This window comes from Tamandua tetradactyla, chromosome X (assembly GCF_023851605.1).
Source record: "Tamandua tetradactyla isolate mTamTet1 chromosome X, mTamTet1.pri, whole genome shotgun sequence".
Taxonomy (NCBI): Eukaryota; Metazoa; Chordata; class Mammalia; order Pilosa; family Myrmecophagidae; genus Tamandua; species Tamandua tetradactyla.
The window spans coordinates 115,794,539-115,812,689 of NC_135353.1; the positions used below are offsets into that span (position 1 = coordinate 115,794,539).

General features: G+C 39.9%; 1 protein-coding gene across 28 annotated transcripts in view; it reads left to right on the forward strand.

The window, feature by feature from the left end:
- The window catches only part of HUWE1 (HECT, UBA and WWE domain containing E3 ubiquitin protein ligase 1), a 172,318-nt gene that overhangs the window by 131,158 nt on the left and 23,009 nt on the right, over positions 1-18,151 (forward strand). For 19 of the 28 annotated variants that reach the window (XM_077146786.1, XM_077146806.1, XM_077146803.1 and 16 more), the window contains 14 exons: positions 639-834; positions 2,022-2,189; positions 4,102-4,247; positions 4,683-4,749; positions 5,681-5,898; positions 9,193-9,404; positions 9,860-10,042; positions 12,527-12,699; positions 13,051-13,199; positions 13,909-13,984; positions 14,799-14,897; positions 15,481-15,614; positions 15,800-15,968; positions 17,310-17,538. In XM_077146786.1, coding sequence (XP_077002901.1) covers positions 639-834; positions 2,022-2,189; positions 4,102-4,247; positions 4,683-4,749; positions 5,681-5,898; positions 9,193-9,404; positions 9,860-10,042; positions 12,527-12,699; positions 13,051-13,199; positions 13,909-13,984; positions 14,799-14,897; positions 15,481-15,614; positions 15,800-15,968; positions 17,310-17,538 — 2,219 coding nt within the window. The remainder of the gene's footprint in view (positions 1-638; positions 835-2,021; positions 2,190-4,101; positions 4,248-4,682; positions 4,750-5,680; positions 5,899-9,192; positions 9,405-9,859; positions 10,043-12,526; positions 12,700-13,050; positions 13,200-13,908; positions 13,985-14,798; positions 14,898-15,480; positions 15,615-15,799; positions 15,969-17,309; positions 17,539-18,151) is intronic. The other 9 variants (XM_077146800.1, XM_077146804.1, XM_077146809.1 and 6 more) reach the window with 3 other exon arrangements.

Sequence of the window (18,151 nt, forward strand, 5' to 3'; positions counted from 1 at the left end):
TTTATCTTTATGAACATACAATCCGCAGTGGAGTAGATAATGGAAAATACAATGAAGTTGTTTTCTTTATGCTTTCCTGTATTTTCCATAAACGAGTAATTTTATCAGAAAAGTGAGAGCATGGCTATTTCTAAGCCATATGGTATCAGTGCAAACATTATGTAAATAACTTGGTAATTCTTAGAGCTATCATCTGAGAATGAGGGTTTACTATGAGACAAAGAAAAGATTTAAATTTGTTCTGATATACTAAGTTGATGTCAGTGTTGTATTTCTAAAGTTTGACCCATTGTGGTTTAAAATTGTGACAGAATTTGGAAAGGCTTGTAGTTGGCATTGAAATGTGGGAGCTGTAATCTGGATGGTTGATAAATAGTCTAGACATATCTCCCGATTTCTGTAAAGATCACATGCAGTCTGATCTACTAGTTGTGAGTAAATGCTGTAACTTTTTTATAAGCCATATTATCTGACTCAGTAAGATAATAGGATTTAAAAGACCAAGGATATCTTTTTCCCCGAATCCAAAGCTGCCATCCACTTTCTTGAGGTGTTTTACCCTTGGTGACTTCTTTGACTGCAATTATATCTTTAGAAAGTAGTACTTAATTAGCAGTGATTCTACCTCTCTTTACTAGGTTGTTCGCTCAGCAGCTACAAGTGGAGCTGGTAGCACTACCTCTGGTGTTGTATCTGGCAGCCTTGGTTCTCGAGAGATCAACTACATCCTTCGTGTCCTTGGGCCAGCCGCTTGCCGCAATCCAGACATTTTCACAGAAGTGGCCAACTGCTGTATCCGCATTGCCCTTCCAGCTCCTCGGGGCTCAGGAACTGGTGAGTTTCACTGGTTCCTGGCCTTTGAGACATTGCAGTCTGTAGCCTGATATGACTCCAGAGATTTCCCGTGAGGAGAGCTAAAACTTGGAAAGTCTTCTTAGGCAAGGGTTTGGACATTAGCTGTTGGATAATTTGGGTCAATTCAGTAGGTACATCAGTAGTTTCTCTGGGCCTTGCCTAATCCCTACCAGAGATACCAAGGAATCATTCAGTCTAGTCCTTGCCTTTAAAGAGCTCATCTTGGTGGGGCCACAGGGCTTAGACACACACAGTTAATGATTTACAAATAGAGTGATAATTGAGGGGCAAATGAACATGTAACTCCTAATGTGATACAGTGGGAAGGACAACATCTGTGTAAATATTCTAATTATGAGAAAACAATTAGATAAATACAAATAATGGGATGTCCCACAAGGAGACTAACTGCCCTAGACTCTTAATAATAAATATCATGAAAGGAAAAAAGGCAGAATTCGAATTCTCTTCTGCATGAAAGGAGACTAGAGAGAAAGATAACTACCAACAACCTTGATTGGATTCTGGATCTGGAGAAATTTAGATATGGGCTATGTGTTCGATAATATTATTACCAATGTTAAATTTCTTTGTTACTGCAATGGGATTATGATTATGTAGAAGAATGTTCTTAAGAGATGCATGTGGATTTAGAGGTAGTCCATGGTGATTCTGAATGAACAGTATATGGATATTTATTGTACTGACCTTTCAACTGCCCTGTAAGTTGTGAATTTTCTTTTCTTTTTTTTTTGTAATAAAAAATGGGGAGAGGGGACTAATTATTTTGGGAGTCACAGCTATATACTTGTCCATATGCTGTACATTTTTCATATATGTTCTCTTGTCATCCAAACAGCTAAATTTCAAGAATGAAAAAATTTGAGGCTTGTATGGGTAGTTTGGCCATGATCCAGTTACAGAACTGGATTTCAAAACCAAGTCTTTATCTCCAAAGCCTATACTTTTTCTACTGTTCAATATTGCTATTTTAAATCCCATAGGATTTAGGGAATGTAGAAGCCAGATATTCTAGTAGGCTGTTTGAACAGTGATTGGTAATGGTCTCCTATTTCAATCCCTCTTCTGAGTCTTTCTTTATCAGTAACTAAATTTAGGTACTAGTTCATTGTTGACTGATTTTTCTCCCCCTCCTTTTGGCTTAGCTTCAGATGATGAATTTGAGAATCTTAGAATTAAAGGCCCTAATGCAGTACAGCTGGTGAAGACAACTCCTTTGAAGCCCTCACCTCTGCCTGTCATTCCTGATACTATCAAAGAGGTGATCTATGATATGCTGAATGCTCTGGCTGCATACCATGCTCCAGAGGAAGGTATGTGGTTAACCTACCTTGGGAGACTGGATGCTGGAGGAATGTTACTTGGCCTGGGTCATTTCAAACAACCCATCCTTAGTGAGCATTCATTCTGTGTCCAGGCTCTGCAAATCAAGGTGAATAAGACTGCTCTTCTCTAATGAAGCTAAGAGTCATACAGTAGGACAGATGCCAGGGTAGTGGAGAGTCCTAGGGCAGGGGACTTAACATGGTAGAGGAGTGAGGGGTTGGGAAGCTTCCTAGCATAAGGAGTTTCTGAAATGAGTCTTGAATCATAAGGATGAGGCGATTGCCAGAGTTCTGTTGTATGAGAGTACATGCCATGCAGAGGGAAGAATGTGACCAAGATTCTTGAGGTTAAAAAAGATTGAAATAGCATCATGTGAGCAGGTTGAAAATAAAATACCAGGAAGTCTAATGTTTTCACCCTCAGAAGCAAAGCATCTTTACCGGGAGAGCCAGGAACAACGTCAGATTTTCTTAGCTAAACTGGCCTTTTGAGGCCACTATCCCAATTCACCTTTAGTCCTAGTTTAGGTGCTTCATTTAAGTGCTAGGAAAGTGATGACTGCATTGATTGGAACCCAAGGTTCCATTCCAGTGAAATCCTTCTGGATTCTGTTAGTACAGAATTGCCATTTCATAGCAATTTACCAAATTTGATGAAAGCTGCCTTAATAAGTAAAGAAAATCTGGGTCTCAGGTGGTTTTCATGTATAGCATACTGATCCATATAGAACTCTTTGCTTCTCCCACTATCATAAAACTCTTACCTCATACAATCCCTCTTCACCCTGAAAGTAATTTATTTATATAGCTGTGGCAACCATGTATTGACTTTCCACTGTGCTAGGTATAATACCAGGTGTGTTCATTTAAGCTTAGTAGTGATAGCTGGAGAAAGTGAGGGGAATAAATTGCCTGTGCTCATGAGACAGGTTATGATAGAATGAAACTTTCAACCATGCTCTCTTGATTATGCTCTATTCCTCTCCTTTTTTTATTGTGATAACACATTTTATTTCACCTAATATGTTTCCAGAATGTTATTTCAACGTGTAATCAATATGACAGTTATTAAGAATACATCTATATGGGGGGGGGGGGGGGGTTGGTTGGTTGGTTGGTTTTTGTTTTTGCATGGGCAGGCTCCAGAAATCAAACCTGTCTCTGGCATGGCAGGTGAGAATCCTGCCACTGAGCCACCATTCACCATTACCTGCCCATATATATGTTTTTGAGTACAATTTTATTGAGATATACCATGCAATCCATTCAAACAGTACAATCAGTGGTTCACAATAGTATCGCGTAATTTTGCATCACATTTTTATTACTCAGAAGAAAAGAAAAAACATCCCATGCCCTTTCCCCACTATTATTGATTCCTAGCATTGGTGTGGTATATTTGTTATTGTTGATGAAAGAATATTAAAATATTAGCATTAACTATAGTCCATAGTTTGCAATAGGTGCATTTTTTCCCATATACCACTCTATTATTAACTCCTTGTAATAGTGGTGTACATTTGTTCTAGTTCAAGAAAGAACACTTTTTATATTTGTACTATTAATCACTGTCATTGTTCACCACAGATTTCACCATGTTAACCCCACATTTTATCCTCCAGCTTTCCTTCTAGTGCTATACATGACTCTAAACTCCCCTTTCAACCACAAGCATGCAGATAATTCAGTACCGTTATACTCACTGCTGAATAATATTCTATCATATGTATACGATAAATGAATGAATGAAATCTTGAACCTCCTCATTCTTAAGCAAACCTTAGCAATGTCACTGTGTAAATAGTCTTAGCCACTTGGTGTGAAATTGACCAGGCCTCCAGATAGGCAGAAACATTGCACTATTATTGAAGAGTTTTATTTTCTTTTGTTGTTTTTCTAGCTGACAAATCTGATCCTAAACCTGGGGGTATGACCCAGGAGGTTGGCCAGCTCTTGCAAGACATGGGCGATGATGTATACCAGCAGTACCGGTCTCTTACACGTCAGGGCAGTGACTTTGATACACAATCTGGTTTTTCCATTAATGTAAGTGAGTTTTAACAACCTTCTCCCTTTCTGATGCCTATGTGTTCTCAGGATTCAGGGTTATGCCATGGGGAATTTCAAAAGTACTAATGTTGATATATCTGTAAATTATTTGTTGCCTAAAAATTTAGGTAAAATTGAGGTGTTCTTTGGTTTTTTTCTCTAGGAGTTGGAAATGTTTCCTTAATTCTTTTTTTTGTGTGTGTGTATGTGCCCATCTTCCCTATCCCTTCCCTCAGTCACTATGTTAATAATGATGGCTTCCCACACATTATAGTTTCAGAGAGGAGGTGGGGGAAGGAATCAGTTAAAGGGTAGGCTAAGGAGAATCTGGCATTCCCAGCCAGTTACCTTGGAAGGAGTCCTGCCATTTGGTTGCAGCTGTCTTTGAAATTATGAAATTAATAATGGCTCAGGAATGTTCTTCTTCCTTAGAGTCAGGTCTTTGCTGCAGATGGTACCTCCACTGAGACTTCCACATCTGGGACCTCCCAAGGAGAAGGTAACAGTTTGCTCTTCTCCCTCTCATGTTCTTATTTCTTTGAAAGGCAACTTGAATAAACTAGGTGCCCTGGGCACAAGAGAGAGGAATACAGACATAATCGTCACAATTATTTGTCCAAGTGAACTTTCTCAGAGGTGAACCCAGTGTTCTGTAAATAAAGGATCTCTTTATGCTGAAGTTAATGATACTATGACTTAACTAACCCAGTAATGGTTGCTGTGGTAATATCCTTTATTGCTGCTCATTTAACCTACCCCTGTGCCTCTCATTTAGTGACTTATAGAGCTTTGGTGCCAGCGACATTCATCTTGCTCTAAGCTTTGCATAATGGGGTTCCTGCCTTGTAGCACTGTCAACAGAGCTCATTGGCTACTCACTGAATTAGAGAAATGTCTTGTGAAAGCAGTTCTAATGAGATCTTTCAAGAGCTTCTTCTCCTTGAATAGAAAAGATCTTTGAAACATTGTGCTTAATGTCATACTAATCCCTGGAGATCAATCAAAAGCCGATAGTAAAATATTGATTAACTCATCTTTTAGTGGGCTGTCTGACCATATGTAATGTATAGTATGGGAGATGGCAGTGTCATTCAAGGGAAACATCAGTGCCCACTATGTGACAGACTGTATTAGACATCAAAATGAAGTAGAGTCAATCCCTGAACTTAAAAGAACTTTGTCTAGTGAGGAATGGAGAATTGCAACAGTTAAAAAACAAAGTAACTGCCAGAATGGGGGCATATTTGGATAAAGTGTAGTGGGCATGTAATAATATCTTAACCATTTATAGAGGAGGTCAGCATTTGAGTCGAACTAGATAAGAGTGTGCCTGCCAGGCAAACATGGGAGGAGTAGTATTCTCTCCACTTAATGCTCAATGTCTCCGGTATTCTGGTGGGGAATTGAACCAGTGTTTGGCTCTTTCTCAGCAGCTTCAACTCCAGAGGAGTCTCGAGATGGGAAGAAAGATAAAGAAGGAGACCGGGCCTCTGAGGAAGGCAAGCAGAAGGGCAAGGGTAGCAAACCCCTAATGCCTACCTCTACTATCCTTCGTCTCCTGGCAGAGTTGGTGAGGTCCTATGTTGGTATTGCTACCCTGATTGCCAACTACAGCTACACTGTGGGCCAGTCAGAACTGATCAAAGAGGTAATATTTCCAGCTTCTGCTTAATATTTTGTACTTTTATCATTTGGGTACCTTCTGTGTGTTTGACACTTTGCTAGGAACCCATGCATGCTAAAAGTACTAACCCAATAATAAAAGAGGCAGGAGTCTTAAGACAAGTTAACGAGCTAGACCTTTTCCCATGGAGTTAATTGATGGATTAGTTTTCTAGAAAATTACTCAATTTGCAGTGTTTAAATTGCTAAAGGCAAGACTAGAGTCAGACCAGTTAGGAATCTGAAATAGTAATCTAGGGTAATAAATGATCTGGGTACAGTTGGGAAAAAGAATGGATGTGTTGAAGAGATGTTTTAAAGGTGGAATGGACAAACAAAAATTGGATTTGATGGGTGAATCCTTGATTTCAACGATATTTCTTCTTTTTTTGTGGTTCGTGTGTCTGTATCTTTTTATGGTTTGTTTTTGTGTTTTACGTTTTTTTTTGTGGTTGAACATCTAACAAGAAGATAGAAGGGAAAAAGATTTAAGAAAATGTGGGGAATCTAAAAGTGTCTAAGGGGACAGTTGAATAAACCATAAGTACAGGAATATATAGGTGTTTATCTTCCATATGTACGTGCACGTGTGCAGAGACAGATGGGGTAGCAGTATCAGTAATAAAAAATATAAGAAACCCCTGTAAATCACTTACGTGTTTCCTTTATCAGTAGAACTGTGGGAAATAAGTCATGCTTTATATATGTACTGATACAGAGTAATCTTCAGGTTATTTTTCACAGAGAGAGCACTTTGAGAAACTGTATTATGTTTATATGTATGTAAAAGGGATGTTCAAGGATGTTTTCCATAAAAGGGGGCCTCATTTTGTGGGTCACATAGAGAGAGTAGTTTTATGGTTAGTAAGTAGCAAAGGGTCTGAGAGTAGAAAAAGAACACTAGTGTTAAAGACACTATGTGTGAAAGCAGCTGCCAGTTTTTTAAAGTTGCTTTTTAAAATTACATAAATCCTAATTGATTGGTTCAGTTAATTTTTCCTGGTAACTACTATCCAATTTAAATATTACCACCTCCCCAAATGCTTCCCCCACCCCATCTCCATGCATTCTTCCCCTCCCATAAGGTTAACAAGTTCTATTGCCATAAATTGGTTTTGCACTTATATAAATGGAATCTTATGGTATGTACTCTTGTATCTGGCTTCTTTTGTTTAACATTATGTTTGCAAGATTCGTTTTTTGTGAAATTGTAATTTATTCTCATTGCTATATAGAATTCCATTGTGTGGAGTTACCATAATTTTTTATCTATTCTGCTGTTAATGGACAATTGGGTAGTTTTCTATTTGGAGCTATTACAAATAGTGCTGTTACAAGCATTCTTATACGTCTTGGTGAACATACATAAGCTTTTCTGTTGGGTATATACCTCGGAGTAGAATGACTGGGCTCTAGGGTATGTATTAAGTTCAGCTTTCGTAGATGGTGCCAAGCAGATAGTTGTGTCAATTTAATAGCATCACTTGCAGCGTATGACAGTTCTGGTTGATTCACTTCCTTGCCAATACTTGGTGTTCTTCCCATTTTTCATTTTAGCTGTTCTAATGGGTTTGTAGTAATATTATGTTATCGTTAAAATTTGCATTTCCCTGCTGACCATCTTTTCATGTCTTTATTGACCATTTGTATTTTCTTTTGTAAAGTATCTGTTCAAGTTTTTTATTGTCTTCTGTTGAGTTCTTTACATATTCTGGATATAAGTCCTTTGTGTGATATAGGTATTGACTATGTGTTAATCTTTTATTTCAAAGCTTTTACTCATTTAAGCCAGTTGTATTTGTAGCAGTATTACTTGTGTAATAAGACATTTAATTACCAATTTATTAAGTATCTGCTTGATATGTATTGTGTTCCTACTATTACTGAGTACTGATAGGTGCTTTTCAAATACATCTGATAATCCTTACTTCAGCCCTACAAGGCTGTTGGTATTGGTCTCTTTAAAGGAGAAGAGAAGTTTTTTTTTTTCTTTTTTTTGTATATATTTTTTGTATTTTTTATTTTTATTTTTTCTCTATATTATCATTTTATTTCTTTTTCTGTTGTCTTGCTATTTCTTTTTCTAAATCGATGCAAATGTACTAAGAAATGATGATCATACATCTATGTGATGATATTAAGAATTACTGATTGCATATGTAGAATGGAATGATTTCTAATTGTTGTGTTAGTTAATTTTTTTTAATTAATAAAAAAAATCAAAATAAATAAATAAATAAATAAAGGAGAAGAGAAAAGGCTCAGAGGAGTAAGTAATTTGCCTAAGGTCACACTGCTTTCCCAAATTGCAAAGCGTTTTTCCCTGTTTTTACTGATAATGTCTTGTTATTTACACTTTCATTCAGAAAGCAATTTTAACTTTGCACTTTATTCAGTACTTGGAAACTAATTTGTATTGCTAGTGATATTCTGTCTTAACAAAGTTATTTTATCTAATTTCCTGGATTTTAATATTCTTCCCATACGTTGTTTTTATTGAGGTAAAATCAACCATTTTAAAGTGTATATAATTCAGTGGCATTTAGTATTCATAGTGTTATGCAGCTATCACCTCTACATAGTTCTAAAATCTTCAGTGCGTTTTGATCCTAAATCTGCATGACTGACATTACTGTTTCTTTCTAAGGCTAACATAAGAAATTATCAGAGTAGAAGTCACTATTAGAGAAAAAGAAGAGTTTGACTTAATTTCCTTCCCCTGTTGAGCCTTTTTACTGTTTTTTTGTTTTGTTTTGTTTTGTTTTTTTACGTGGGCAGGCACCGGGAATCGAACCCGGGTCCTCGGGCATGGCAGGCAAGCATCCTTACCTGCTGAGCCACTGTGGCCCGCCCCGCCCCCTTTTTACTGTTTTAAGTAATTTATATTAAATTGCATATTTTCCATATGCATTCTGTAGCTACACTGTCTCTCATTCAACTCTGGCCAGTTCTGTAGCACAGGGTCCTGGGCACATTTTAGATGTCTGTAAATATTGCAGTTTAATTGAATTATAATATCTCACCCTTGAGATACCAAGTGACATCAAAATGTATAACTATATATATTTATACTGCATAGTATAAACTATATAGTGGGAAATGAATGGAATTTGGAAGCATAAAATCTGGATTTGCTATTTATTTAGCTTGAACCTTTGAGCCTTGATTTTATCAGCTCCACAGTTTAACGATCAGCTATGCGTTGAGTGCACCCTGTTCCTGTGCAAATGATATGGCATGATTATGCTTGTGAATAAATGTATCACTAATAATTTTTCAGGACTGCAGTGTGCTAGCTTTTGTCCTGGACCACCTCCTTCCACATACACAGAATGCAGAAGACAAGGACACACCTGCCCTGGCCCGCCTATTCCTCGCAAGCCTGGCCGCTGCAGGAAGTGGCACAGATGCCCAAGTGGCACTAGTGAATGAAGTAAAAGCAGCCCTGGGACGGGCACTGGCCATGGCTGAGAGTACCGAGAAACATGCCAGGTAAAATCCGTGTCTGACCTAGTGCTGGTAACTAATATCCCTTTACTCCATCCTTGGTCAGTGGGGTACCTTTCACTTGAACAGGCGTTCTGGTCATATTGGCATTTTACATTCTCTAGTCCTCTCATATAGTTCTAGTGCTTCAAAGTACTCAAAAGTACTGATTACATTTGGAGGAGGTGGGTGAGCAGCTTTGAGAAAACAAAGGGACATTTCCACTGTATTTCTAGGGTTTGTTCAAGCAAAGAGGTTGGGCAGGTCAGTCAATCTTATAAAAAAGCTATTGTGTTTAAAGAATGTTACCTCCCAGGGAGTGAATGTTCTCACCTGCTTAGGATGTTACTTCCAGAAAGAAAGACAAATGGCACAGAAAGGTTGTCTGAGACCATTTAGTGAAGATATGGTCTGAGAATGGGCTGAGTTTACATGATAGTAGTGTCAAATTTTTCTCCTAGGCTTCAGGCAGTGATGTGTATCATCAGTACTATTATGGAGTCCTGCCCCTCCACCTCGAGCTTCTACAGCAGTGCCACAGCCAAGACCCAACACAATGGCATGAACAACATCATTCGACTCTTCCTGAAGAAAGGGCTGGTTAACGACTTGGCCAGAGTGCCACATAGCCTGGACCTGTCCAGGTAAAATCATTCCCTCCTCCAGCCCCAGGGTTCTCCTCAACGTCCCTAGTCATGCTGCTTATATCTCCATTTGCCTAGTATTTCATTCATTCATCCTCACCAAATGAGTGGTGAGGAAATAGCTGGTGTGGTGGGAAAATATCCGGCTTGGATGACATGCCTGATTTCTAGCATTGTTGGCTAAGGCACTTTCCTTAGTTTCCTCATTTGCTGCAAACTCAAGAGTTGAACTTTATCAGTGTTTTTGGTTTTTTTTTTCCTTCAAGTTTCCCTCCTTTAATTAAAAATAACTTTTTTTATATGAGAAGAATGGATGTATATTATTCAGAAATGCAGATGAGCACAAATAAGAAAGTAAACACTGTATTCCTACCACCCAGATACTGTTGTTAACTTTATTGCATATCTTTCAATATTTTTCTTTGCATGAATATATGATGTATCTCTTACTAAAATATTACACTGTATATGCTATTGTGTAACCTTTTTTTTTCCAGTTATTGTTCTCTGTCTCGCCACATAAATAAATCTTCATCCTATCTGATGCCCACATCCATATTAAAAAATTTTTGTCCAAACCAGAATCCACTTAAGACTCTTGTACTGCATCTAGTACTATATCTGAGTCTCTCTTAATCTAATGCAAATTTTTTTTTTATTTTTATTGTATTGCTGTTTGTTCATGACAATAGCTTGTTGACGTTACCAAGCCTACTGTCCTGCAGAGTATTTCCACCTGCTAGATTTGATCCAGTTGCTTCCTTGCCGTGTTAACTTTTCCTTTACTTCCTGTTTTTCTGTAAACTGCTAGCAGTTGAAACTGGAACAATTCAAACATTTTTTGCTAGAAGACATACTGTATTATGACGTGGCGCAGCTCTTTAAACTGTTATTAATAATGATGTTAAAATTGACCACTAGATTAGAGCAATAATTGTTATTATACTGTTGTGTTTTCCCCTATCTCGCTAGAAAGTAACCTGTGTTGTTACTTCAGTACTATGTAAGTGTCTGTTCCTTATCAGCCATGTAGCTAAAATGGGTTTACTACCAATTAATAATCTTTGCTTTATGTCAATTCCCTTGGGGTTCTGAATGGCAACTTTCTAATTTCTATCATTCTTTCTACATTATTAGCTGGCATTTCTGGGTGCCAGTTTAAGAGGGAAAGTTTTGGTTACTCTGAAATACAGTTCCTACTGCAGAACAAAAACCAATATAAAAACAATTTTTCCCCCTTAGTCACCAGTTTTCAGAGTAAAGTTAGAAATAGGTTTAATCACCACTTCAAGTGGCAATATGTGAGTTTTTTCTGGCTTTCTGTTTTCCGAGTAGTATTATGGACTCATGAATTTTTAAAATCATTTGTATCAACTACAGATATTTTACATGCTCTAATTATTGAACTTTTGGCCAATGGCTGCTTTCTTTGTCCTTTAGATACAGCCCCATGAATTTTTTTTTTTAATTTCAAACTCATATTAGAGTACTGAATGTCATATATCTTACCTAAGTTTAATTAGTGGTTAAACCAGTGGTTGCTTGGATCATTCACTGGTTGCAAAATGATACTTTTCAGTTTCTCTCATTCTTATTCTTAGCTGACATTCTTCTGTAATGAAGAACTCCCTTTCCCCGTTTTGGTAACCCTTTGGATGCAGATTTTTTTTTATATTCCAAGTATTATGATCCATTACCATCATTATTCTTTTTGGTGCTCAAATTTGGCCTTTGGTAATGGCCCCATTAATTTTTGAAAGCCTTCTGACCAGGCTCACCTTGTACCTTCCATGATTCTTTGAATCAGTCATTTCTCTGATGAGCTCTGGTTCCTTTTCATGGAGAATGGTATCAGAGACTAGTAGTCTGGGTGCTAAGGGGCACAGTGATATATAACAGACAAAAGCAAAGTTGCTCTAGTTTTAGTGAGAGCTTACTTGGCCTCACATATCTTTATTGCACTTAGAAACTACACCCCCAACTGCATTGCAGCCCCTGTGGTACTTGTACTGAACCCTAGGAAGCCCTACAGAGTGTAATTGGAAATCCTCAGGACTTTTATCATGTTCCTTTGCACTCTTAAGATGGGGAGACTAAATGCTAGTGGGGTTTTTTGTGGGGGTTTTTTGTGGTTTTTTGTATTGTTTTGTTTTGTTTTGTTTTACATAAATTATCTAGATGTGTCTTGAGAAGTGGCTTGCTGCTTGCATGTGATTGTCTAGGATATATTCTGGCTTCCAGTCAGAATTTGTTCCTCACATGGTTAAATAAAAACGGCATTGATTAAACTCTTGCTTCTGGAGTGGGTTCCTTGAAGGCCTTTTAAGTCAAGTATTTTTTTTCTTCTAAATAGTAGTAAACAGACTACAATTTTGTGCCCCTTTCTCTGTTAGTAGCAACTGTTATTAAAGGGACATTAGTAGCACTTACAGGATCCCTGGTATTTCTGTGCTCAGCCTATCTCTGTATCTTCCTTTATCTCAGTCCCAACATGGCCAACACAGTCAATGCTGCTCTGAAGCCTTTGGAAACACTTTCCCGGATTGTCAACCAGCCTAGTAGCCTTTTTGGCAGTAAGAGTGCTTCTAGCAAGAGCAAGTCTGAACAGGATGCCCAAGGAGCCTCTCAGGACTCCAGTAGCAACCAGCAGGACCCAGGTAGGGAAGCAGAATCATGGACTAGAGAGCTGAAGGGGTGGAAGTAGTTATTTGATGGGCATGGGGTCACAACTGTTTTAGCTTGGTATTGTTTCCGTGGGAACTTGCTGGCCTTCCAGAGATCTGTCATAGTGGTGTGGGAATCTGCCCCACAATGAATTCCTTAAAATTGCAGCCTTATTTGGCTATCCTCACACGTAGCCTTGTCTTTTCCTTTGTCACCCATTCATTTCTTCTCTGAGAACTTGTAAACTTGCCCAGGGAAAGGGCCTGATTGTCTTCACGCTTGCCTCATGGTGCCTAGCATATAGGCACCCTTTGACTATTTTGCTGGTTGGTTGATTGTTTCAGGCGAGCCTGGGGAAGCAGAAGTGCAGGAGGAGGATCATGATGTCACTCAGACAGAGGTGGCAGATGGGGATATCATGGATGGGGAGGCTGAAACCGACTCAGTGGTGATTGCTGGGCAGCCTGAGGTGCTCAGTTCACAAGAGATGCAGGTAGGGAGGCAGATCACCCAGCATATCCCTATTGCGGCGCTGAATTGAATCTCCAGGTGGTGTGGGTGGGTGAGTACTTTGGATCCTTGCTTCAATGCTGTCTGTTTTGCAGAGAAGCATGGATGATATGTTACTAGGTGCTCAGTAAATACGCTTGAATTGCATTCAATGAAGGGGGGCAGGCCCAAGGTGCCATGTACTATGAAATGGTTATGGTGAAGTTGAAAGCTGGCCTGTGATACCTTTGGGCCCATGGTCTTTGATTTATTTAGCTCTGTCATTATTGGAAGCTCCCTCACATCACCTTATGCCTATAGCTCCAGCTTTCAGTAGGGCATTGAAACAACAGTCCTTTAAAGACTTAAAAGAAAACATTGTAATATCTGAATCTGGTAGCCATGGGTAAGAAAGTGGGCCTACAGTTCTAAATTGCTGGCTCTAACGAGTTTTACATGTATTCCTGAACAGCATAAAGCCTAACCTGGTACTAGACAATTCAGATGAACCCATTTGAAGGACAGTTTGAGTGTGGATTGGCAGCCCGTGGTAGTTTCTGTACTATTAGTACCAAGTGTGTGGTTTTTATATAACATCTTCTGTCACACATTGTCCTAGAAATATATATTCCCTTGCTGGCTTTATTAGGGTTTCAGGGCTAGCACGATGATAGACTTGTGTGCATCCATATATATGTTCTATTTCTCTCCAGGTTGAGAATGAGCTGGAGGACCTGATAGATGAGTTGCTTGAGAGGGATGGCGGATCTGGGAACAGTACAATTATAGGTGAGAGCCCCAGAACTGAGTATAGCCTCTTCCTTTGGCTCAGTCTGTCTTGGGAGGACCCTTTTTCTCATCATCTGCTTGCTCAGCTCTGCCTAAGGGCTCATAACCAGCCTAGATTGCTACTTTTCTTGATGTTGACAGTCTTAAAGATGAGAAACTCACAAGCCATCTACAGACCTATGGCAGGTCTGAAGTGTTGTCTGTGTGGGGTGGATGGGATAGAGGGAATGACCATCAGTATAAGGTGATAATATCAGGCACATTGAATGTTTATTCATGGAGGCTTAGAGAAGGCTGTAGGATAAGAAAGCTCTTTCCTTTCAGTTCTTCAACAATATCCAGGGGCTTTCTGCCTCTGAGTCTCAGTAGTGTAGCAAGAGTGATCATTCCTTAAGGGTGGCCCTTTTTATGTCTCAGAGGGAAAACAACAAAGGTACACTTTTCTCACATGGCTCCAAGGGTGTGTGTGTTGTTTTTATGTTAGTCAAGTAAATCAAAGGATAAATGGAAGTAGACATGTATTCTTAAATTTTACAAAGCTTCTTCACACCCGATATCCTCTGTGATTTCACAAACAGTGGGATTGAAAGGGCAAGTGTGATCATCCCATTTTACAGATGAGGAAAACTGAGACTCAGACAGGTAAAGTGACTGGCCAAGCTCACCTGCATAGTTGATAGCAGAGAATCCAGGTCTTCTCCCTCATCCAAAGAAAGTAGATATCTGCTAGGTGTACATAGCTAATTTAGACGCACCTAGTCTGGAAAGGGAAGTCCTCTGTTGTTCAGTGAAGGATCTGCTCTGTAACCTTCAGTGAGCAGAAGTGGAGAGGATGAATCACAAGAGGACGTGCTGATGGATGAAGCTCCTTCCAACCTCAGCCAAGCTTCCACCTTGCAGGCCAACCGAGAAGGTGAGAGTGCCGAGGCCAGAAAGGCCTACCTTCTTGCCCTGCACGTCTGACAGACACTATACTAGGGTTTTCCTGGAGGCAGCTGCCCTCATGTGCAGAATAATGAAGCATCTGTCTGCATGTGCTGACATACACCATCCACTTTATCCTCAGCCAGTTTTTCAGTTCACACGTTACTACTGCTTGCCCACAATTTGTCACTTCTTACTTGGTTCGCTTTCTTACCCACCTGCAGTCATCGCTCCAGATTCCCTCTTACCAACAGGATGCAGTCAATAGCAAAGTAGGGTTGGAAAGGCGAGGGGGAACCAGCAGACTTAGCCAAGTTCTAAACCATGGCTCCTCGGGCCACCACCCTGTAGTGCGCCTCCACATTCAGCTACCCTGCTCAGCGTGTTGATGCATTGGTTGGCACTCTCAGGAAATCAGGGCTGGCTCAGTAAGTCTGTACTCACCCCAGATCTGGTTCTTCCTCTTCTAAAGTCAGATAACCCACCTCCTTCCCACTCAATCTGCTGGCCTGCACAGTAGCCTGTTTTCTAGCTGCTCAGTATAGTCCTCCAATGTGCTCCCTTTGTTTTAGATTCCATGAATATCCTGGACCCTGAGGATGAGGAGGAGCACACTCAGGAAGAGGACAGCAGTGGCAGTAACGAGGATGAGGATGATAGTCAGGATGAAGAGGAGGAGGAGGAGGAAGATGAGGAAGATGATCAGGTGAGGGGGGATTGTGTTTGGGTTGGTTCAGACAACCGCTTCCATGGGAACACAGCTGGAGAAAATCATCAGTCTGGGTTGCTAGCGTCAGCACCTCCCTCCCTCATGTGCAAATGTGGCCATGACACCAGACTTCAGAAAATCCTTATCTCCAGCAATTCTCCATCTCCTATTTTCTCCTTAAGGAGGATGATGAAGGTGAAGAGGGAGATGAAGACGATGACGACGATGGCTCTGAGATGGAATTGGATGAGGATTACCCTGATATGAACGCTTCTCCCTTGGTCCGATTTGAGCGCTTTGACCGGGAGGATGATCTCATCATTGAGTTTGACAACATGTTCTCCAGTGCTAGTAAGATACAGGGGCTCAGTTGGGTTTTATCTCTTGATTCTTATACCCTTCTCTAGGGTATGCCAAGCAGTGAACCAGAGCACCTAACCACCTGATATATGCAGCCCTTCTTTGCCCATATAGCACTTCTTTGCCTATGCTGAGGCAAGGGATATCTGAATCCATCTCTCAATACTGTGTACTTAGAAGAAGGAATAGTGAGAGGCTGTCTATGTTCTCTCCACCTCAGTAAATGGGCAGCCATTTTAGAGCCTGGACAACTTGATGATTTGCTTGATTTGAAAAAATAAAAAAGTTAAACCAAAACTGCATCACGCACCCATGTGCATGTTACAGTGACAGGACAATCAATAATCCTTATGTCTGTAACTCTGGATCTTGAGAATTTGGATGCACACCTTTTGAGCTTGGCATTGGGAGTAGATTTGAGCATGCTCACCCTGTTCATCAAGAATACGTCTTTTCAGGAGAAGGGAGTGAATCATCCTTCCCCATCAACCTCAAAGTTCCCTTCTAGCATCAAATTAGAAAGTCAAGTTCCTATAATCAGGATATCTTAATAAGGCAGGTCTTGACCACTAATCACAAGCATGATATAGCAGAAAACACTGAACTGTTCTGGTCTGTTGTCTTGGCCAAGTAATCTCTTACCTCTTTGAGCCTCAGTTTGTCACCTGTAAATGAAAGGTTTGAAAAGAAAAAAAAATGGATCAGGATAGATAATTTTCAAGATGCCTTCTTTTCTGTGATTCTCTTTGCAATTTTGTGATTTTCATCAGTCTTCTATATAACTGTGTTTCTATTCATTCAGCTAATTGAACAAATATTTGAGGAGTGTCTCCTGTGTCCTAGGTAGTAAGGATACAGTGCCTCTTTCATGAGAGCTTATGGTCAATTAGGAATTATAAGTCAGCAGACATTACATTGCAGTATGGTAGGAAAGCAGAGTAGAGGGTTATCTAACCTAATTTGTAAAAATCAGGCTTCTAAAAGGAGGTGACATTAAGCCAAGAATAAAAAAGACAAGGGGGAGAGGAATTTTCAAGGTGGAGGGAACAACAGCATGTTTCTGAGGAGCTTAGAAGCATCACTGTGGATGAAGTGTGGAGAATGGATTGGGAAAAGGTACTGTTTAGGAGGCCGTTGCAGTATCTAGATGAGAAATGGTGACATGAGCTATGATAGTTTCAGTGATGATAGATTAGGTGTGGGAATGAGGGAGAAAGGACAAAGCTCAGGTTTCCGTGTGAGGAGGTAAGGCCCAGGAGACATGGTTCTGCTTAAGCAACCATGCAAGAAATTTATTCTTGGCACTGACCTCTTTGCATTTTGTCCTTGCAGCTGACATTCCCCCATCCCCAGGAAATATCCCTACCACCCACCCACTGATGGTACGCCATGCAGACCACAGTTCCCTGACACTGGGCAGTGGCTCCTCTACCACTCGTCTTACCCAGGGCATCGGACGTAGTCAGAGAACCCTAAGACAGCTGACCGCCAATACTGGCCACACCATTCACGTCCACTACCCTGGGAATCGCCAGCCCAACCCTCCTCTTATACTCCAGAGGTGAGTTTAAAAGACCTGTCAAGTTCACTGGTGCTCTTTTAAGAATCTTCACTGGGTTTCAGCATTGTCCTGACATTGGAGGAAACAGTCTATCACTTAATGCTCTTGACACATACACTCACTAATAAGATATTTATCCCATATCTTTGTGGGTTATATATGCAGCCTTTGGAGGAATACAAAATTCTGTGACATATTCTTTTGCTTAAGAGTCCTATGCATACAGTCAACAATTAATAAGCATCTTATATGCCAAGCACTCTATAAAGATAGAACAGGGTCCCTGCCCTGAGGGATTTAGGGTTGAATGGACGAAAAAAATTTGAGAAGTGAAAGAAAGGGATATAGATGTTGTAGTGGTTAATGTACACACTATGGTGAGAGTTTATAGGAGAGGCATTTAACCCTAATTCAATTCCTGGCATGTAGAAGCTTATCAGTGACACGCACTCTCTGCCAGGAACTGGAATAATATACAGTTTCTGCACAAGCAAATTTCTCAAACCTAGTGGGTTAGTCAGAAAAATAACTAGAATTTATATGCAGTATGATAAAGTCCATAATAGTGTTATAACAAATTGCAGGGACCTTATTAACTTACAGTGACCGTTGA